Source organism: Dendropsophus ebraccatus, chromosome 13 (assembly GCF_027789765.1).
Source record: "Dendropsophus ebraccatus isolate aDenEbr1 chromosome 13, aDenEbr1.pat, whole genome shotgun sequence".
Classification (NCBI taxonomy): domain Eukaryota; kingdom Metazoa; phylum Chordata; class Amphibia; order Anura; family Hylidae; genus Dendropsophus; species Dendropsophus ebraccatus.
In genome coordinates, this window is record NC_091466.1 from 47,840,007 (window position 1) to 47,863,202 (window position 23,196).

General features: G+C 41.2%; 1 protein-coding gene across 5 annotated transcripts in view; it reads right to left on the reverse strand.

Annotated features, from left to right (window-relative positions):
* MNAT1 (MNAT1 component of CDK activating kinase) overlaps positions 1-23,196 on the reverse strand; it is a 454,734-nt gene that overhangs the window by 35,522 nt on the left and 396,016 nt on the right. For all 5 annotated transcript variants that reach the window (XM_069950810.1, XM_069950812.1, XM_069950808.1 and 2 more), the window contains one exon: positions 99-220. In XM_069950810.1, coding sequence (XP_069806911.1) covers positions 99-220 — 122 coding nt within the window. The remainder of the gene's footprint in view (positions 1-98; positions 221-23,196) is intronic.

Below are 23,196 nucleotides of genomic sequence, written 5' to 3' on the forward strand. Positions count from 1 at the left end.
CGTAGCGTAACGGCTTGGTGTAATAGGGACTTTAATAGTCTATGTCCATAAATGAATCCTTTTTGTCGACTCATGTACTAGAAGAAAAATACACTTACCCCAATCTACTCAGTACTTCTATTTGAGGAACTGCGGGACCATACGTTTCTATGTGAACAGGTTGATACTTATACAACGCTTCTTCCATTACAGGAACTGACGCTGAAGAAATATGCTGACCCTATAAAAATATAAAAAGTAAAATAAATGTAGACATGTTTGTAAAAGCTAAACTAATAAATAAAAGCATACACAATAGAAAAGAAAAACTGGTTCTGTGGAATTACTAGACTGGCAATTAAAGGCCTGAAAGATCCGTATGCCTGTACTATTTTTTTTTTTTTATTCCTCTTCTTCTTAGGAGGAGGACTGGATTACAGCAGAATGGTGGTGGAAAAATGTAAAGAAATGTTTCCATTCTTGCTTATGGAAAGATTTGAGCCTTTTTTTTTTATTAAATAAAGAGTACAAGTGATGAGATTTTCCCCACCATGGTGCAAGGGGCCTTAGGGTGTATAACCACATGTGCTGGTTCTGTACTGTGACCGAAAACCACACGGGATGCTGGTCCTAAATAATTTGCAAGACCACAAGTGAACTGCAAACAGAATGCCTATAACATGTGGTTTTCCAGCACAACAAAGCAGTAAACCGAGATCCAATGGAAAGAAGCAAGAGAACCTTTCATAGACTAAACACTTTGTGAAAGGTTCATCTGCTCTGTCCTGAAGAGATCCAGTCCTGTTGGCACTATATATTACAATTAGAGATGAGCCAACTGGGTTTGGGTTTAAGTCGATCCGAACCCGAACGTTCAGCATTTGATTAGCTGGGGCTGCTGAACTTGGATAAAGCTCTAAGGTTGTCTGGAAAACATGGATACAGCCAATGACTATATCCATGATTTCCACATAGCCTTAGGGCTTTATCCAACTTCAGCAGCCACCGCTAATCAAATGCCGAAAGTTCGGGTTTAGATCGACACGAGCATGCTCTAAGTTCGCTCATCTCTAATTACAATGAGCCATCCAAGACTACATCCTTTGTTGTATAGGTCACTAAACCATACGTCATGTAACCTCGGCTGTAGATAAAACAGCAAACTCTTAGGATTTGCATATCTGGAAACATTTGTAACGATGAAACACAGAGTTCATTTAGCTTCATACTATATTACTGTAAAGAAAGTATGTGTGCCCAAGTTGTAATGACAGCAATTATTGGTTTCCTGAAAATTGTAGCGTAACAGAGACACCAACTGCATGACATAATGCTACAGGATACACGTAAAGTGAAGAAAAAATACAAACATTTCTATGATAGGCTGCATAGTAAATTAGTAAAGGAAGGTGGTTACTGGTAGTGGCCACCAATCTCCATCATTGACTCTGTAAATGACCTTATAGAAAGAGCTACTAGTCCACTACATCGCATTGTGCCCTGGTGCTAAAATGGTCAAGGTTTAGGGTGTTGGTGTCCATGGGCTGTGTTTGTGTTATTCCCTATCCACAGAATAAGGGATAAGCATCAGACCATTAACAATGGACTCCACTAGCTTCAAAAATAGATGAAACAGAAGTGTGCATGCAAAGTTGTCACTCCATACCGAAGAAGCCAGGCGCTAGTTCTCAACATTGTGGGGGGGGGGGGGGGGTCCCTGGGGGGTATCTGCACTGCTTCTTGATGATGCAGCAATGTTGCTCTATTTCTACAAACCAAAATCATCAACATATGCCCCTACTGTCTCAATGAAGGAATCTCTGCACATTGTATTCAGAAACAACAATGAGTTGTCACCTACCTCAAACCCTCTAGTTGTATGGAGCTATAAGCTCTATTGTTCCTTCTTAGCACTTGGATGCAAAGCTATACACCCCCTTACAAGTATTGGTACTACGGGGGTCATCTCAATTATACAGCGTGGCACAGGAATTCATGTGTAAGTACAGTGGGTTAAAAGCGAAGCTGGGGGGGCATAATAAGAGGAAAGTGTGGGATTGAGCTGCTGAGGAGCACTAGTACTGGAGCAGGCAAAGAGTACAATGTAGTTTATTATTTTATAGTTCATAGCATGCAGCAGTTTGGTTTGTAATTAAATGGGAGACCCCATTTACCTATGCTATTATGGTGGTGTGGGACTACAAAATGTTGATGTACCACTACCTCCCAGAGACAGACAGACAGATATGGAATAAGTAATGTCAGTAGACATATCCACTTCAGGATCACAGGACGCAACTTTAACCTCTTCGGGATTGTTTGAGCTTTGAATAACCAAGGTTCAGGTTCTTAAACCGCCTTTGGAGATGGAAAACTATCAAATTACTGAACAACCAATAATGAGGAAAAAACATGCAGTGACAAGACGTGTTAGACAAACAATGTATAGGGGATACGTGACATGATTGATGGCCTAATTGGCTTTGGCAAAGGCAGAGGTCATTCTATTGAGTCGCAGCCCTGTAGGGGGCACTCAATCACCATTCTACCATAATGACATCACAAGTTCTCATGTCAAGTTTAGTGACTGTGTAAATTAGAAACATAGGAAACCAGTTAGGACTCAGATACAACAAAAACACAGATATTCAAGACCAGCAAGGGCGAACAAAACTAACACACTGTGCCATAAGGTAAATGGGAATGTCATTAGCACGGATCCATTTTCAACACTGTGAAACATTATATACCTCCTGAATATTTTCTTTTCTGAACGCTGCAACTAAAACTCTGAAATGTTACATTTTCTACACATCACTATACATTTATAGACTTTATCTTAATATAGTTGTGAGCTCTGTGACCTTTTTACACCAAAAGCTTTGGTAAATATAATACAATATTTCCCACCTTTGTGCACTAGGGCAGTGGGCCTTCTTCCGACCCAATGCCCCAAGCTGCCTGCTGTAACATTAAAGGGAATGGCTCATCTATTTCCTTTCTTACACTCATTACACTTTTTTTAATTCATTTTTTGCACATTATTATGCCATATATAGCCTGACCTATCTGCACAGCATTCAGAGAGATGATTAAAGCAGCACTATCAGCAGGTTCGGGACAGTGAACCTGCTGATATGAGCCAGATGCTCTTTACCTTTGGATTGCAGTGCTGTACTTCTTATTCCTGTGGGGTCCAGTATTGTGGTGTTTTTTTGATAAATGCCCATATGCTAATCCACGGGTTCAAAGCATTTTTGGCGTTCCCCATCTGCCTGAAGCACCCGCTCATCCCGCCTAGCCTGCCCCCTATGCATATTCATATATATGCATAGTTAGGCTGCTTGTTACGGGCTACTTCCTGCACATGCACGGTAACAAGCAGCCTAACTATGTATATATGAATATGCATAGTGTGCAGGCTAGTCGGGCCGAGCAGGTGCTTCGAGTGAATGGGGAACACCCAAAGTGCTCCGAACTTGCAGATTAGCATATGGGCATTTATCAAAAAGCGCCACTATACAGGACCCCATAGGAATAAGAAGTACAGCACTGCAGCCCAAAGGTACAGAGCGGCTGGCTGATATAAGCAGGTTCACTGGCCCGAACCTGCCGATAGTGCCACTTTAATAATGGCTACAAAGACATAGGAAATAGCCTACAGGGGACTCATTGTCTTTTAAGGGAGAGTTTTCTAGACATGCTCTGTGACCTGTGCGGAAAAGCACTGCTGATAAATTCTCTATTGAACAAAAATTGACCACTTATTATTAGACAGCTGTCAGTTCAGGTCATCAAAAATGCGGTCCTGTACTATGGACGCAAAAAATTTGCATGTAACCCGCTTGTGAGAGACCGGCCTTACACTGCACCTTTAATTGCTGTCATGGACGCAAATTAGGGACTACATAGCATCTAGTATTCCTGAGGATTAAACTCAGAATAAGCAACCGGTCACTTATACTGGTGTATCTAAAATGTGCATGCAAGATTAAAAAAAATTCACTGCACTTCACAATGTGAGCTGCAGCATGTATTTTTACTGAAAACAACAGGTGTACACTGCAAGCATTGTTGGCACATATTTTGTGTAAATGTGCACCAAAATGGTTTTTGGAGTTTATTCTGGTAGAAAACAACAGCCCTATATTCTGGTAGAAAACAACAGCCCTATATCCTCCTAACAGCTGCAAAACACCCAAATTATTGTCAGAGACCTCTGGGCGGCAATGCTTCCCGGAGCAGTGTGAAATGCTCTTGACTTTTCAGCTTAGTTTCTCACGCAGCCGCTCTCCTCCTGTTATTCTCACTAAGAAAATGAATACTACCCATTTTTTCCATCCACAATGCTCAGACACCTCCACAGAAAACCCCTCAGAGAGTGCTAAGGAATCTGCGGTTGGAATATTGCACACAAGCCATAGAGCAGTGTTCACAGACGGTCTGTAACGGGGAGACATGCTGTGCTGTACCTGACAGGGAAATCAAGCTATGTAACAAGAGATAACGCACACTATAATGCTTATGAGCACCCTCCACACTTCCGAGCTCCACCAGTCCGGACAAAGCATCCAATATATACAATAGTAGTGAAGGAAAAGAGTGATTTGCTCACCATATAGCCGCCAACTTCGGGTTACGAAACCCACTGTGCTCCAATTATAAGGAGCAATATACTCACAGAGTCGATATGACTTGAATCTTTTTTATTTTCTTCTCTTTAAAGTTAATGCAGCAAAAAGTTTACATGCTCACAGCTGATGTTACTCTCAGACTCGGACGCCCAAGTACGTCCTCCTCGCGGACGTTTCGGAGGATACAGACTCCTCCTTCCTCATGCGCGAGGACGTAAGGGAGAGGGCGGGATTATAATGAATCAACATTTAACCCTGTAGATATCGCTGGTGAGTAATATGACATGTAATATAACGCAATGCTACAAATTCATTATAATACGCATGAAAGTTGGGTGGGACTAAAGGTAATAACTATACGTGCTCTATATTTACAAAAATGCACTAAAACTGCATACTTCATTGAGTCCGTTAGGGCTCAATGTTTCTAATTTGGAAATCCAATATGTCTCACAACGGAGTAACCGCTTGCGGTTCTCCTCTCTGTCTGCACAAAGCTCAACCTGCTCCACAATTTGCCATCGTAAATCGCAGATGTTATGTCGATTTTCGGAGAAGTGTCTCGCAACTGTTGTCTCCCCGAACAGTCTCTGCTCTTCATCTTTTCTACTCTCTTGTTTAGTGTCAAACTTACGTATAGCTGTTTTATGTTCGTTGAGGCGAATTTTTATCGGGCGGCTCGTCTGTCCGACATACCCTAGTCCACAGGGACATTTAAGGAGATACACCACATTTTTATCGTTACAGGTAAAAAAACCTTTCACTGGATATTTGGTGCCTTTTCTAGGGTGGCTAATATACTCCCCTTTTATAATGGCACTACAGTGTTGGCAAGATAGGCAGCTAAATGTGCCTTTACGTCTACTGGCTAGAAATGTCTGTTTAGAGATTTTCTTTTTTGCTATATCACCTCTAATTAATTTGTTACACAGTGACTTATTTTTTCTATAGCAGAAAATCGGATTCTCTCTAAAGATATTATTATACTTCGGATCACTTTTTAGTAGATCCCAATGTTTCAAAACACATTTTCTGATAATATCAGCATGTCGGTCATAAGTAGTACAAAATACCAATTTTTCTTTTTTATCTGTTCTCGTATGTTTTTTCCTTAAATCATTTCTCTGTAACTTTCTTACTTCTTTTTCTGTTCTTTCAATCTCATTCTTATTATAACCTCTTTCTTCAAATTTCTCCTTAATTTTCTCTGCATTTTTCTTATACTCATTCTCTGTACTAGCTATACGTCTTGCTCTAATAGAAAAAATAAGTCACTGTGTAACAAATTAATTAGAGGTGATATAGCAAAAAAGAAAATCTCTAAACAGACATTTCTAGCCAGTAGACGTAAAGGCACATTTAGCTGCCTATCTTGCCAACACTGTAGTGCCATTATAAAAGGGGAGTATATTAGCCACCCTAGAAAAGGCACCAAATATCCAGTGAAAGGTTTTTTTACCTGTAACGATAAAAATGTGGTGTATCTCCTTAAATGTCCCTGTGGACTAGGGTATGTCGGACAGACGAGCCGCCCGATAAAAATTCGCCTCAACGAACATAAAACAGCTATACGTAAGTTTGACACTAAACAAGAGAGTAGAAAAGATGAAGAGCAGAGACTGTTCGGGGAGACAACAGTTGCGAGACACTTCTCCGAAAATCGACATAACATCTGCGATTTACGATGGCAAATTGTGGAGCAGGTTGAGCTTTGTGCAGACAGAGAGGAGAACCGCAAGCGGTTACTCCGTTGTGAGACATATTGGATTTCCAAATTAGAAACATTGAGCCCTAACGGACTCAATGAAGTATGCAGTTTTAGTGCATTTTTGTAAATATAGAGCACGTATAGTTATTACCTTTAGTCCCACCCAACTTTCATGCGTATTATAATGAATTTGTAGCATTGCGTTATATTACATGTCATATTACTCACCAGCGATATCTACAGGGTTAAATGTTGATTCATTATAATCCCGCCCTCTCCCTTACGTCCTCGCGCATGAGGAAGGAGGAGTCTGTATCCTCCGAAACGTCCGCGAGGAGGACGTACTTGGGCGTCCGAGTCTGAGAGTAACATCAGCTGTGAGCATGTAAACTTTTTGCTGCATTAACTTTAAAGAGAAGAAAATAAAAAAGATTCAAGTCATATCGACTCTGTGAGTATATTGCTCCTTATAATTGGAGCACAGTGGGTTTCGTAACCCGAAGTTGGCGGCTATATGGTGAGCAAATCACTCTTTTCCTTCACTACTATTGTATATACCTGACAGGGAAATCAACATCTCAGAACAGTTCCTTCTGCTGCTTCCTAACACACAAAAGCCTACCATGGATTTTATATGCCTGAAATATAATAGCAAAATCTCCAGGAAGACAAAGTGTCCAAGAGATATACTCTACCATAAGCTTTTTTTATTTTTTTTTTATTTTAGACGAATACCAGAAAAAGAAAAAATAACACATTCTTCCTTTTGCTAGGATTCATCTCATTGCTTTTTAAGACATGGAGGAAGGTGAATTTCCTAAATGTGGCCTGTGACCTTCTTACTTTCAGAGCTGGCCTGTAGAAGGTGTTCTCCCATCAATGGATACTGGTCTCTTCAGGACGAAAACTATTTTTGTATCTAAGTGTTACTGTCATTCACCGAAACCTACATATCAAAAAATCATTTCAAATGTTCTGATTGGTCTCGGTGTCCTCTACCCGGTTTGCTGCAGGAAACTGATTCTATAGTAAGAATAGGGAGCTGTCTTGTGCAGCAAGATGGAGACTGCAGCGAGACACCTCTTAGGGTCTAAACACTAAGACCTCAACGTGTGAAAACTTTTTACATGTCTTTATGTCAGTAATTCTTTATTTCTTTATAGCTATTGGAGCCATGTTTGTTTCTGATACTCCATATACCCTATACACTCACAGATGTATAAGATGGTATAGTGAATACCTGCAGCCACCACTAGAGGGAACCTACATATTTCCTGCTAGGGTTTAGTTATATTGCCAACAAGCATAATTCAGATTTTTAATACCACAATAAAACTTAAATTTAACTTTGCATCACTTCCTGCCACAGACCCAACTGTGCAGGATGCAGAAGACCCCACCAGTGCTCTACGGGCTCATGGATCTGGCAGCAAATGCAATGGAGAACAGGGACCTGGGTGCTGGTGCTCAATAAAGTGAGGAATAAGGATCAGGACATTACAGCAGTACAGAGGATGTAAGGTACTGATCAGTGAGCTCACAGCAAAAAGACATTTACACTCAAAACATTTCCTCTGTGCTGCTGTGAAAACCCAGAGATGACCAATCCATACATCACATCTGCTGCTAGAACATTACATTTTCTGTGCAGCTGTGAAGACCCCGGCAATCCCCTGATGGGTGATCTCAGGATTCTCACAGCAGCACAGAGGAAATGCTGTAACTGGTGATTTTGGGGTCTTCACAGCAGCAGAGAGGAAGTAACGTTGTGACTGGTGCAGTCTATGAGCTCAGCAGTTAGGATATTATATCATCTTTTCTCCTATGAGGACCCCAAGATCACTAGTCAGGATATTACATTCTTTTTGCTGAGACAAGAGGGAGCCGTGGACTAATTCAATTAAAGTAATCCTGCTACATGAGCACAGTAATAATAATACTAATATCACACAGAGACCAGTGATGTCACTTTTCCTGCTTATATCAGGCTAGGAATCTCTGCCACCTAGCCTATACGATGGATATACAGGATGCCACTAGAGCAGAAAATGTCAGTGTATTCCAACATAATGCAGTCTAACCCCCAATTTGGACTAAAAGAGAAAAAAAAAAAAAAATCATCTATATATCTCTATATATATATCCAAAAAACAAACCAACACATAGCTACCTTTAACTACACACCCACAATTTTCCTGCAGGGTCATCTGTTTCATGCCAGCTCAGCTGCATTTATACGTTTTATAACTACAGCTGTGTCATGTGACGTGCTGTACAGGAAGGAGGCAAATCTGATGTGTGGCTGACATCCTGTGAACTATATTATATTATGATATATGAGGTCCCTTCAGGCTGCTCAGAATCCTCTCCGCTTAGCTCCACACTCTTTGTTCATCTCTGTGTCCCTCCATGCAAAGTGCTGCTGAAGATATTACAGCCATAAGAGATGGGGTGAGCAGTGATATAACAGGTGAAGCTATACAACAATCAGCTATAGAGCCCCTGATTCACATTACCTGCGTCTTGTGTGACGATTTTCTTTGCAGCCTTAAAGCGACTCTGTACCCACAATCTGACCCCCCCCCCCCCAAAACCACTTGTACCTTCAGATAGCTGCTTTTAATCCAAGATCTGTCCTGGGGTCTGTTCGGCAGGTGATGCAGTTATTGTCCTAAAAAAACAACTTTTAAACTTGCAGCCCTGTGCCAAACGGGAGTATCTGTGCCCTAACTTTGCACTACTCCTCAGTCCCTCCTCCCCACCCTCTTCATCATTAGGAATGTCACTGGAACATTTTCTCCTGTCTAAACATTGCACAGGTGCCTTAACAATCCAGCCCATGAGCCATGCTAAGGGTCCTATTCCACGGGCCGAGGAGGGCACGATCAACGATGTAAACGAGTGCCGATCTGCTAGATCGGCGCTCGTTTACTGGGCCTATTCCACGGCCCAATGATCGTTGAGCGAGGGCTGCAGGGACATCATTACCAATGTCCTTGCAGCCCTTGCACCATACATTACCTGGCAGGACTTCTCCTCCGCTCAGTCTTCCTCCCCGGGTCCCGCGGCAAAGCATCAGCAGCTCCGGAGCAGCGTGACTGAGCTGTCAGACCGCTCAGCCAATCACTGGCCGCATCGGTTCTGCTCCGGAGCTGCTGATGCTGTGCCGCGGGTCCCGGGGAGGAAGACGGAGCGGAGGAGAAGTCCTGCCAGGTAATGTATAGTGCTTCTCAAATCGTCGGTCGCCCACTGCGCACTGCTATTCCACTGTAGCGATGCGCGGTGGGGGACCGATGATTTTAGGTCTGGTCTGATCTGATGATTTAAACGATCGGCTGATCGTTTTCTCTATTCCACCAAGCGATAATCGGCTGAATGGAGCCGAATCGGCGATTATTGCTCCCGTGAAATAGGCCCCTAACACAGCTGATGAATAGGAGGCAATCTGCCTGGAGCATTCCTAATGATGAGGAGGGTGGGGAGGAGGGACAGAGAGGTTGTGCCAGCCTAATGCATACACAATCTTAGCCCTGGCCGTTGGGCACGGGGCTGCCACTTTAAAAGTAGTTTTTTAGGACAATAGCTACATCACCTGCCAGAAGAGACCCCAGGACAGATCTTGGATTAAAAGCAGCTATACGAAGGTACAAGCCGTTTGGGGGAGTCAGATTGTGGGTACAGTCGCCTTAAGGCTAGGTGCATACTATAGTGTACAGCCGCAAGTATATTCATTTTAAAGGCTAGTGACTACATTCTGGCCGCTTCTTGCACCTACATGTTTATTTTATAATATCTTTTTCTAGACAAAATGCCAATGTATAGCCAGAATACATAGCAATAACACCATGTGAACCTGGCCTAACAATGATTTTCTGCCTGTCAGAGTTATCAGGAAGAAATCTAATGGTGCATTTACACAGAGATTTATCTGACAGATTTTGGAAGCCAAATCCAGGAATGGATTTAAAAAGAGGCGAAATCTCAATCTCTCCTTTATGACCCGTTCCCTGTTTATAGTCTGTTCCTGGCTTTGGCTTCAAAGATCTGTCAGATAAATCTGTCTGTGTAAATGCACCATAAGGGACAAGGAGACAGGCTAAAGCTGCATCTCATATGATACTTAGGGTGCGTTTACACAGAGATTTATCTGACAGATTTTGGAAGCCAAAGCCAGGAATGGATTTGAAAAGAGGATAGATCCCAGTCTATCCTCTATCCTGATCCCTGTTTATAGTCTGTTCCTGGTTTGGGCTTCAAAGATCTGTCAGATAAATCTGTCTGTGTAAACGCACCATTACGCTGCATAATTAATGGAAAGAAAATTGCATATCACTTCTTTAAAATCTACTCAACCACGAAATAGTTTTTCACTCTATTTTGGGAAACAATGTAGCCAAGTTGAGGAAATGTTGAGGCTTCAGGAACAAAACAGAAGCTATGAAATAACCCTCGGTTGAAAGACGGTCAGGAGATGTATAGAATATATATTTGCATACAGCAAAAGACAGGGCGTAACATGATAGAAACCAGCAAAAGTAAAAGGAAGAGGGAATATTTTGTTAGTCAAATCTACACAAAAAAAGATCCCAGGGCGGTTTGTGCTATTTAAAATTCCCATAGGAAAATGAAGCAGGTCGGTCCTAGGTAACAGCAGTATTGGCTTTCAGCTGCTGAAGGGAACTGCTTGGCTCAGCACGGAGGAGAGCTGCATTGATTTTCTATTGGCCCGGCTTTTAAGAGACACAAGTTAAAGCCAATAAAGTGGAGCACAAGCTATTGCAGAATGTAATGAACTTTATCAAGAAGAAGAGAGCCTGTGCATGGAAAGCCGGACTGTAATTACATTTCCCACTTTCACTGCGGCTAAAATAGAAAAAAAATATATATTTATCAGCACATTGGGAAGTTCATATCCAACCATTGTGCTGACTGTGAGAATTTTACAATGCTGGATTAAAGGCAACCTTTACAGAAGAGGTCGATTAGAATCTTACACATTGTATCTATGTACAGTTCTGCCACACTGGTAGCTGATAGAAATCCAGGAAGTGACCCCTGTGCCAATTCACATTGTCTCCTGCTCCCACTGCTAGTCCCCCTAGGAGACAAATATCCCATGCCTCTGTCTCACATTGTGTGTGTTTGCTGATGATGCAGACAGGGGGCAGGGCGTGATCTCACAGGAGGCTTGGCTGGATAACCCAATCCCCTGACTGATTCACCATCTCTAACCGGCCAGAAGCAGCTGCTGCACTAATTTTACTGATTGTAATGGGTGAGGGCTGTGATGATCACACGAGGGAAAGCATTGCATTCTGGGAAATGCCAAACCAGAAAGAAAAGAAACACAAAACAGAGCAAACTCCCCCCCCCCCCCCCAAAAAAAAAAAAAACAAATGGATTTTTGGTAGTTTCAAAACTGGGATAGACAGGTAAGTAATGTGTTATGCTTCTGCAGAAGTTTCTTTTTTTTTTTAACCTCTACCTGGAGTTCCCCTTTAAAGTGACTGTACCACCAGGCCCAGGCTGAAGAACTGGAGGCGGGCCGACCCACCCTTAGTGTGAAGAGACTCCAGCTCCTCCATGACGTGACTCCATTAGAATCAATGGAACCCTATCATAGACGGGCAGGGGTTTCCTCCCACTAAGGGTGGGAGTGCTTCAGCCTGGGCCTGGTGGTACAGTCACTTTAAAGGGTAATAAGCCGTCACTTCTGCCAATGAATTTTCTTTCATGAGAACAAAGGATCAGGCATGCTTATATAAAACTCTGTTGATATTTGTAAAGACCTCAATACTCACAAGACAGCTGTTGACCACAGGCTCTCCCTATACACATTTAAGCTTGGTGCACCAGAGAGTGCATGAGTTCTTAGGCCTAATTCACACATCCACAAAATAGGTCTACAATTGGAGCCAAATCCCATCTATGTGCCTTTTCACATGTACACAATTTTTGCCGATCCACAAAATAAAAATTAAATAAAAAAAAATAAAAATAAAAAGACATTCCCTAGTGTGGACAGTAACTGCGGCCCAGACAACACACCAATGAAAGTCAATGGGATCTGCATCTTTGCAGACGATACAGACACTAGCTACGTAGCGTCTGCAAAAAAAAAATGCAGATACGCAAAAAATATACACTGACATGTGGAGGAGGCCTTAATAGGAAGAGGGATGAAGTCACGGCCAAACTCCTCTGGCAACTTCTTCTTTCTCCATCATCCGCTATCAAAAGGGGAGGCTGCGATAGATGCTAGATGTTCATCTGGTCCACAGAAATGTCTACCTGTCCCTCAGGCCATGTTCACTATGTTTTCAGTCTCAAAAATAGTATTTACAAGCAAAGTAAGCCTCAAATTATAAAGCTTCTTTACTACTTTTGGATTCTTTTTATGCACCTTTTGGAGATTCGGTTGCTGTTTTACATGCATTTCAGGGGGGGGGGGGGGGTTTCAGTATGTTTTATGCAAATCAGGTCTGTGTGCAATGTATGTATTTTGCTTGTGTGTCAATGACTGTATGATATCCAGTATAGGTACATTATCCTTTTCTTTTTACAGTCAGAAATAGAAAGTGAAGTGTGCAGCGTTTTCTTTCTTAATTCAATTGTGGACATAAAAACTGTGTGAACATTAGCCTCACATTTTGTGATATATGTGCAATACATTTCTAAGTAATGGAAAACTTTATGCCAGAAACTATTATTTAGATACGAATTCATCCCCAACCAGAGTCTGTATGACAGTAGCCTACATGACCATGTTCATCTCCACCATATTTTATATATTGGTTATTATCCTAAAATATTAAAGGAAAAGGGGGGGGGGGGATGTAGTCTATATATCTTTACTTAGCTGATCATGAAAACCAGCCTGTGGTAAAATGCCAGAAATTAGAGCCGAAATGTCTGTGAAACGTCCTGGCGGAGGAAGGCTAACCTATATTTCAGCTGCTCTAAAGCCTGCTTAGTCAAATTCAGGCAAATGTCCAGAATGTTTTCACTGTGTGGCTTCTTGGCAGTGTATTGGTTGAATATTAAAAATGGTGTGGTTATGATTCTGTAAGACATGTTTAGTGTGTGTAAAAAAAAATTCCAAAAAAACAAGTTTAAATGAAGTGTTCCTGTAATGAGACTACAATTGGTTTAAGGGAACACTTCTAGTTAACATTCATAGTTAATCAGTAGTTACAAGAGTAGAAAAATGGAAGTTAGTCAGCTTCCCTACGACAGTGCATAGTCCTATATCAGCTGGGAATACATAAACCTAAAAAAACTGCTTTTTTTTTTTAAACATATTTATTATGCAGCTCCTAATCTCACCGCTCAATGACATCACATCTTTCACTCAATGATATCACAATCAAATGTTTACAGAGAGACATTTCACACCTAAAATTACATATTAATATTTATTTTATTTATTTATTTATTTTCCTTATATTCCTGTCCTGTATTCTAAAATACTACTCAATTAGAATGTGCATTACTTTATTTCCCAAGTGGTGGCACTGCAGGGAAGTTGAACACTTACTGCCATCACTCTGGTCCTTAGGATTCCAAGCAGAAAACATGTCTTTTGGCAGATGGCGGAATCTGCCTGAGCATATAATGGAGTCTATGAGACGGGAAGAACTTCAAGTGGGGGGTGTGGCAAAATCCGCTTAAAGTTCTTCACTCAGAATCCGTAGTGTGCATATACCCTAAGCAAGCAGGAAGACACATTGGGGGTGGGGGGGGGGGGGGGGGCAATTTATCAATGCTTACACAAGAATACTGGTATTAAAAAGTTGCGGCACTGTCAAACTTTCTTTTGAAACACAAAAAAGTTGCAAATTTTTCACTCAAGTTAGGCTGCAAACACACAGGGCGGATCCGCAGCGGATTTCTCGCTGCTAATTCACAGCGAAATCCACTGTAAATCCCTGCCCTGTAATGTCTATGGAAAGCCATACTCACAGCGGGATGGACATCCTGTTGCAAGTATGTCAAGAGACTGCCCCATTAACCCCCGTTGGCCAGAGCATATACATTACCTGCTCCGCAATCCGGCTTGCTTCAGTGGTTTGTCCCGCTCAGCCAATCAGTGCAATGCCCTGCCGCAGCCACTGATTGGCTGAGCGGGACATCCTGCAAAAATACCGGAGTTGCACAGAATATAGAGAAAAAAAAAAATATTATACATACATATTATTTATATATATATATATATATATATATATATATATATATATATATATATATATTTTATTTTTATTTTTTTTGTTACCTGGAAACCAAGGACCAGACTGAATGCTGATCCTATTGTGACTATCTGTATTCTGTTTCTGGCTGGTGTGACTAATAACTTCCTGAAGCACAGCTCAATGACATACAAACAAAACCACTCTGATTAACACATGAAAACCTAATACTACACGCATCCACAGCAACGTGCTGACAGTTTCAAAGGAGCAACAGGAGAATCTGGCTGTGTTGGTCATAAGCAATGTGACAAGCCTGGTAATGCTGATCACACTGCAGAGGCCATACAGACCATACAAGTTCTAATTAAACAAAAACGCAAAAAAGAACAGCGCAAGACTAAGGGCCAGTTCACATTGAGTAAAACTGGAGAGTTCTGCAGCGGAATCCCACCAGCCTATGTGTCATACTGGCAGTCTATGGAGGGCTTGCGCGCCTCCTCTCTCCGCTCAGAAGAATTGACATGACAATTCTTCTGGACAGAGAGAGGAGGCGTGAGCCCTCCCAGACACTGCCAGTATGACACGTAGGCTGGTGGGATTCCGCAGCGGAGAGCTCTTACACATGGCAGTGTCGCCCGCAGTTAGCGAGCACTGCAAATTACAGCGTCCGTCTGCAATATATATTGATTGTCCAGGCATAAGGCCCTATTACACACACAGATTATCTGATTTTTGAGACCAAAGCCAGGAATGGATTTAAAAAGAGGAAAAATCTTTTCATTTATGACCTGTTCTCTGTTTATTGTCTGTTCCTGGCTTTGGCTTTAATGATCTATCACATAAATCTGTGTGTGTAATAGGGCCATTAGGGTCCTTTTACACACACAGACCATAAACAGGGAACAGGTCATAAAGGAAAGACTGAGATTTCTCTTCTCAAATTCATTCATGACTTTGGCTTTAAAAATCTGTCAGATAATCTGCGTGTGTAAAAGGGGACACACAGAGTTTCATAGTATTAGTGCAATAAAGGATGGCAGGAAGGCAATTAAATGATTAATTAGTGTTATTTAGCAATATTTTGCCGCAATCGGGGGTAAATTGCGCTAACGATAACTAAACGCTAAGTGTGAACATAGCCTTATGGAATAAAATGATCCATACACATTGCATTTTCATTGCTTTACTGCATTTGTGAACACAGCCTCAGTCATAAGATTAACATTACCAGACTTATTATAAACAATCCGATGAAGCCTGGTAATGCAGATCACATGGAAAAGTCCAGACAGTCAATTTACTCAAAATTGCAGAACTCCAATAATCCGTTAGGCGGTAATTATGTAAAACTGCAAATGTGAGAACACAGCCTAAGGGGGCATTCATATGTCCACAAATTTGCCCGCGCGGCATGATGTCTCACTATCATCCCAGCATCTCTTTGGGAATCTCTTTAAATCGCAGCAGCTCTGTCTCTGCAATGCCGCTGTGATCCAAAAACAGCACCCCCCCTTGTCCTCAGGTTATGTGTGGTATTACAACTCAGCTTCAGTTTAAAACTGAACTGCGCTGCAAACTGTGCTGCAAAACCACACCAAACTGAGGGCAAGAGTGGCGCTGTTTGTAGAAGAAAGTACCAGAGTTTTTATACTCATGAATAACCCTTCAAGATAAGATGTGGAAAAAAAACACTAAGCACAAAATCACTAACAATTGTGCTATTGTTATCACTTTAAGTCTGGTGAATTTAACCAAATAACTACAATATCACAAATGGATAAGATTATGTGGCTAAGTCATGTAAGAACACATCTGAGTGGCTGTTTTAGGTACATTTGAGCCTATGTCTCAGTTCTTATTATCAGCTGCATTGTATACAGCGAATACAAAGCAGTAGCAATCTACGTGTGTCCTGAGGTGACAATACATCTACAGTAAAGTTTGATGGTCTGCACTCATAGGATCACTTTTAAAATCAGACGATGGAAACTTTGTACTTCACTTACAGCACATAGTTTCTGCATTTTATTTTGTGACGCTACCACTTTAAAACTCCCCTTGAAAATACTCGAAGTGTTCCGTCCCTAATTATACCGGGGTGGAAGAAGCTTCGCAGGCAGCAAATTAGTTCCAACTTACAAAAGTAGAATGTGGCCGAGAACTCTTAAGCCTTTTTGGAAATATCTTAACAGGAGAGCGGCCTGGCCCGTCCACCAGTTGCTCGCACAGATGTGGCTGCCAATCACACACATTTGCTCTAGCACATTCCATGTTTACTAATTAATCTCCGTCCCTGATGCATCGGGCAGCCCGGAGTCTGACGTGACGGCTTGTTTAGAATAAGGAAATGCTACTTTATTCTTCGTCAGATTATAAATGGGCAGAAGTTTCATTCTGGCAGAGATTTATTAGTCACTTTCATTTTTTGCCTCTTTCATTAGGAATAACCCTTAGGCTCATGTACACTACAAAGCTGCATGAATGGATGCTGTATGACAGCTCACAGATGCACAAGCTGTGTGTCGCCATATGGTGCCCTCCATGAGGCAATGTAGTCTCCCCGAGTAGTGTTTTGAGTGTGACAAAGTGTTTTTGCTGTTATGTCTCATGCATTTTTTTTTTTCATTTGAAGTCTACAGGAAATTATTAGTCTACATACACATTTTTGTGGCATTTGGGTGCTTTTTTGGGGGGAGGGGGATTATTGGCAATTTTTATTTAAATTTTTTTTTTTTTTTGCATTCTCTTTTCTGGGGAAGCACTAAAGCAACACAAGAGGGTGGTATGGGAAACATATAGGTACATTAGGGGCAGCATAAATAGGAGCAATATATAATAACTTTGGAAAAGTCCCAGGTTGACTTTGGGTGGTAGTAGCCAAGTGGGTGGTCCTACTCAGTGACTGACAGCTCTATCTACATCTACTCTCATACAGTTTGCTGTCAAACACTGCAAGGACCACCCACTTGACCACTTAGCCCAGAGTAAGCAAAGATTTACACCAACTATTAACAAGTTGTACTGGAACTTTCCAAAAGCTAGTTAATAATCTGCTCAGCTTTTCCAGCTCTATAACATTTAACATGACAGGTTCCCTTTAAGAGTTATGCATACATAGAGGTAAAGTATACCCCACCTGTGACAATAGATGAGCAAGGCCAAGCTACAGTATGATAAGAGGAAAAAATTCTATGAATTAAGATGAAAATCAGTATGACAGCTTGAGAGGTTATGCCATTCTTTTGAGGAGCATTGTTTAGTTAAAGCAGAGTTTTGTTGGTTTATTATGATGATTCTTTTGCATGTCTATTCATGCATTGTTAGAGCACTGTATGGGAAAATAAGCAAGACTGAGCCCAGGTAACTCTATACTTGAGCACATGTTTATATGAGAAGGTGGACAGTATCGATCATTAAAGGCTTATCTGAATTTTTTTTACAGCCTGCAAAAAGCACCTTATTCACGTTTTATTCCAACTCTATCCATTGCCATCGCTTTGGCCTTCTCTGCCACTTTTGTTCACAGTGCCTGTATATACCCTGCAGCCAGTCAGTGTCAAGAACATTACAGGTGAAAGACATGCCAGCAGGGCAGAGCACAGGCTTATTGCCAGGAGAATAGGTACATTACTTATTTGATGTAAGCAGCTATTTAAATATTAAAAATAAATAAATAATAATTATAATTATTCATAATATATTATCATTCATAATATTTAATTATTATAATATAATTAATATTCATAATATATTTATTATCAATAATAATTATATTATGGAAAAGCCCTTTAAGTAATGGTATATACCAGCAATATGTATTTTTAGAAGCCACTCATAGATCCCTTTAAAGTGCCTGGTTCCTTGATCTAGAAAGGTTCACCACAAGGCACAATGTCATTGCAGCTAGGGAGGGGAAACTACTCCTTGATGTTTGCGCTAATGGAAAATGTCCATCAGACATCTGGAAAAAATTTTGTTCCGTGTAAAAGTCCTTTACACTTAAGGTGTACTATAATTCTGGGAGAGTTTTCAAGATAAGCTCACATGTGTACATGAAGAATAACAGTATTTCTGACCATTATGGCACTATTTAGCAGGTTTCCGCTTCTATGCGCTATGTTTCACTATTGTCAGTTTTCCCTGGGCTGAAAACCAAAATGGATACACGATGCCCATAGAAGAGAGGACCCTGCTCCTCTGTATCTCTATAGCACATGCTCTGAAACAACAGCATGAAGTACGTTATAGAGAAGTACTGAGCAGTGTAAGCTTTCAATCCACTTCTGGGGATCACAATCATCCATGTGCATCAGTTTTACGCTCATTTCCATGCAACTCTCGCTTTTCCATTATAAGGAGACATAGTCAAAGAATGGATGGGTTTAGGTATTCTGATATTTTTGACATCAAAAATAATGGGGGGGTTTTACATCAAAAGAATACTTTTGGTGTAAAAATTTATTATTGTTAATAATAATAATAATAATAATGATTATGATGATGATGAAGAAGAAGAAAAAAAAAACTGAACTGAAAAAATTATAATCTGTTAGGATTTGCACAGACTCATAGGCCCAGTTAACACTGAGCAAGAACGGCAGAATCCCGCCGTACTCCGTGTCCTGCAGATCATGCATATACAAATTCTGTGACACTTAACCTCCTCCCGCCACTGCAATGTAAATTAACATCGCTGCAGCCTATACCTGATGCTGCAGCGACGTTAATTTACGATTGAGGATAACACAGACACAAAAATTGCGTCTGTGTCATCCACGGTGGGTCCTGTATCCGCCGCAACTCTCAGCACCGGTGCTGAGAGTTAACCCTATATATACTGCGGTCAGCACGACTGCAGCATCTATAGGGCTCCTAACAGAGAATTCTCCCTCTAAAAAGCGAGAATTCTCTGTCCGGTGTCCATTGGGGCTCTGCGAAGTGATCGCAAAGCCTAAATGGTAGCAATGGAAATGGAAACCTCAGGCTTCGGTTTCCTGGCTACGGAGGCCGGTGGGGGGGGGGGAAGGGAAGGAAGGCAGGGCCAAGCGCTCTGCCCCCTCCCCTCTCAGAGGAGAAGTGGCAGACATAGGGACATCAGCTTATGGGATCATTATGATCCCATAAGCTGATGTCCAAAAACGACCTAGGCATTAATGCATCAATGACTCCAGGTCGTGAAAGGGTTAAACAAGGAAAAACATTGGGAACCATAAGTTCTCTCAATCAAGCTGCAAATGCACAATAACCCAGTCATCCCACTCTCTGCCACATAGTGGTGTACATTGCCCTTTGACCATAATGTAAAAAAAAAAGTTTACCATTAAGTATAATTTTGTGCTTTATAACACATTTACACTGGGCAAATATGCTGTTAAGTGTCCACAGTGGATTCACATGCATACAATCTGCAGTGTATTACAAATGAAGCAAAGTGGATTGGACTTGAAGAAATCCCTTCCACTCACTGCAGAAGAAAAAAATCATACAAACTCTGCACATAAATTTATCTGCTGTGCAGAAATGTAATTAAATTTACAACGCAGGTACAGTATAAAGCATTAGAGGTTTTCTATGGGGATTTGCTTCTGCTCTTGGCAATTCCTGTCATGGACAGAGGTGGCAGCAGAGAACACTGTGTCACACTGGAAAGAATACACCACTTCCTGCAGGACATACAGCAGCTGACAACTACTTGAAGACTTAAGATTTTGAAATAGAAGTAAATTTACCATTCTGTATAACTTTTTTGACACCAGTTGATTTCAAAACAATTTCTTTTTCTCTGGAGTACCCCTTTAAGGGTCAGACATGATGTGAACAGAACCTCACTGTGTATGGGCAACATTTACAGGAAGGAATACATAGAAGAACATTAATTTGAGTATTTATTATTATATTTCTTAGTACTTGCAGTAACCCCTGGGGAACACCACAGCACAATGCCAGCAAAGAAGAACAAACTCTGTGACCTCTGCTATGACCTCTGCCTACACAGTTGTGCAGTTTACTGGGCTGTAAATCCTTAAAGACAGGTCAAACCTGTTCTTCTTGGCACAGCGCCCTTTAACTGAATACATAGAGGAGATTACTAAAAGTGAATGAGGAGACGATTCTTACACAATAGTCATGTTTCGTGTGCACAGCCAAATATAATCTTGCTTTCAAAATATAAAAAAAAGCCTTTAAATAAACAACTATTTCCCTATTACATCATAGAGCACGGCTAAATGAATACAAGGCCATTATTAGTCTAAGCCCTTTCACTGGAGCATATTTAATTTTCCACAGGGCGAGACGCTCTCGATTATTTTGTACCAAGTCATTCTCACCAATGGAATTACCCCACGAGGTAAAGAGAACACACTGGAATTAACTTTTTACTAAAAACAACATATAATAAGTAGATATGATATAGAAATATTTATACACTGTGTATAACAATAAGCCCACACTCTTTCTGATCTTCCTATCAGGTCCATACATTCAGTAGTGGCTGTACCAGCATGCACCTGAACAGGTAGCCAGCGAAGAATTAGAGTTACACTTTAAGTAAAGGTTGCTACCAAATGTGCGGGGTAGAAAATGAAGAGGATGCAGCGCTCATTCAATTGCAGTGCCCCCTTCAATCAGCGGCTCAACAGAAGTGTTGGTAGTTTGACTCCCAAGAGTTAAAAAAAAAAAAAAAAAAAGCCCAGAAAACCTTTTTAGGGTAGCTTCACATTTACCATATCGCAGTGGATTTAATCTGCTGCTGATGTGCTGCAGATCCTTTAAGTGTGAATGCACCTTTGGAGTAGCTTCACACGTATTGCATCTCAGCGGATTTGATGGTGCGGATACGCAACAGATCCGATCTAAATAGCTGACCGCAGCATCAGATCTGCACCATCAAATCTGCTGCAGATTCTGTACGTGTGAATGCACCCTAAGGGTGGTATTACACGGCCCGAACAGGGCCCGATAATACCTGTAAACGAGCAGCGATCTGCTAGATCGCCACTCGTTTACTGGGCCTATTCCACGGCCCAGATTTTCGTTAAACAAGGGCTGCAAGGACATCGTTACCGATGTCCTTGCAGCTCTTGCTTAACTAGTATACATTACCTACTCATGGTGCAGGGCTCCTCTTCTCCTGCTTCTCCAGGGTCCTGCGCGCTCCTCCAGCGTCAGGGCGGCCTGTGTCAGCTGACAAGCCGCTCAGCCAATCACTGCGATATCCGCTGTGATACGGTGTGTGTGAAGCTACCCTAAGGTACAACATCAAATCTGCGCCATCTAACACAGCATCACATCATCAAATCTGCGCCGTCAAATCTGCTGCAGGTTAAAACCAGTGAATGGGATGCAGCACTAAAAATTGGTGGGAGTCCTAAAGAAAACTGTATTTCTACACCAAAAAACACACATTTTCAAAATGAAATACAAACACTATGCTGCATCACCTTATATAAAGCTCTGTCATTCTCAATGCAGAGCCAGCCATACAGATACACAGCATCCAGCCCATTCTGCACCACAAACCATTATAGAGTAACCGGTACCTAGGAATAAGCAATTGTTCCTGTCTGCTCCCATATAAATGTAGCTTTCCATTCATCTTTCTATACCTAAAATCCAATGAAATGTGAAGGATGACACTTACAAGCCTTTTCGATTTCCATTGACCAGTCAGCTGGATGGAACGTGGACATTATACCATTAATTCAATAAGGAATAAAGAAGAGGTTTTTCAATGCATTTTCCTTTGTGTTCTATATATAGAAACAATTACAGCGCTGGATAGACTTTTCATATTTAATAAAGGACTTTGATAGTAAAAAGAATGGATAACAATTTAGGTATGAAGGGACCTTGTATGTACAGCATGTCTGCATAGACCACAAATTAAAGTGGGGCGAGGCTCGGCTGTTCTATCAGCCAAAAGCTAATAACTATCATTGGTTTTACAATCACAAATACTTGTGGGGCTGTAAAATAGTCTTGGTAAAGCCTATGGATTCCAAAATAAGCAAAGAGTACTATTTCGATGAATATCTCCAGCTGTTTCATTTTAATTGTTCAGTTTAAGATTTTATTTGTGCTTAAAGGAATACTCCATGCAAAAGTGGCAATGTGCAACACCTAGTGCATAACCCGAATGGGTGGTGCCTGACAAGAATTTAAAATAGTCATTTTAAAATACAGTATTTTCCTGCATATAAGACTACTTTTTTAACCCAGGAAAAGTCAGGGGTCTTATAGGGTGGGTGCTGAAATACTTCAGAACCAGACCAGAGAATCTGCGGTCGGCGCATACGATGGGGGAAGCTCAAAAACGGACGCATTCTCACCGCATGTGGTGACCGTATGATGGGCAGAGCAAGCTGCAGGTGTACAGTAGAGCGGCGATGTGCCCAGAAAAACACAGCTCTTTCACCTGCCAGGCTGTATTACTGTACCTCCTTCTCTGCCTCTCAGATCTCACTGCTGTCTGATGTTTATTATTTTTTTTTTATTTGATATGCGTTGGAAGAGGAGTAGTCTTCTATTCCGAGTATATCCCAAACTCTATATTTTAACTGAAAAAGTTGGGGGTCGTCTTATACACGGGAAAGTACAGTAATTCTAAATCAAGTAATTGACAAAGAAAAAAAAAAAAAAGACAGTCAAAGACAGCCACTAGGGGGGATATTTACTAACAAATCTA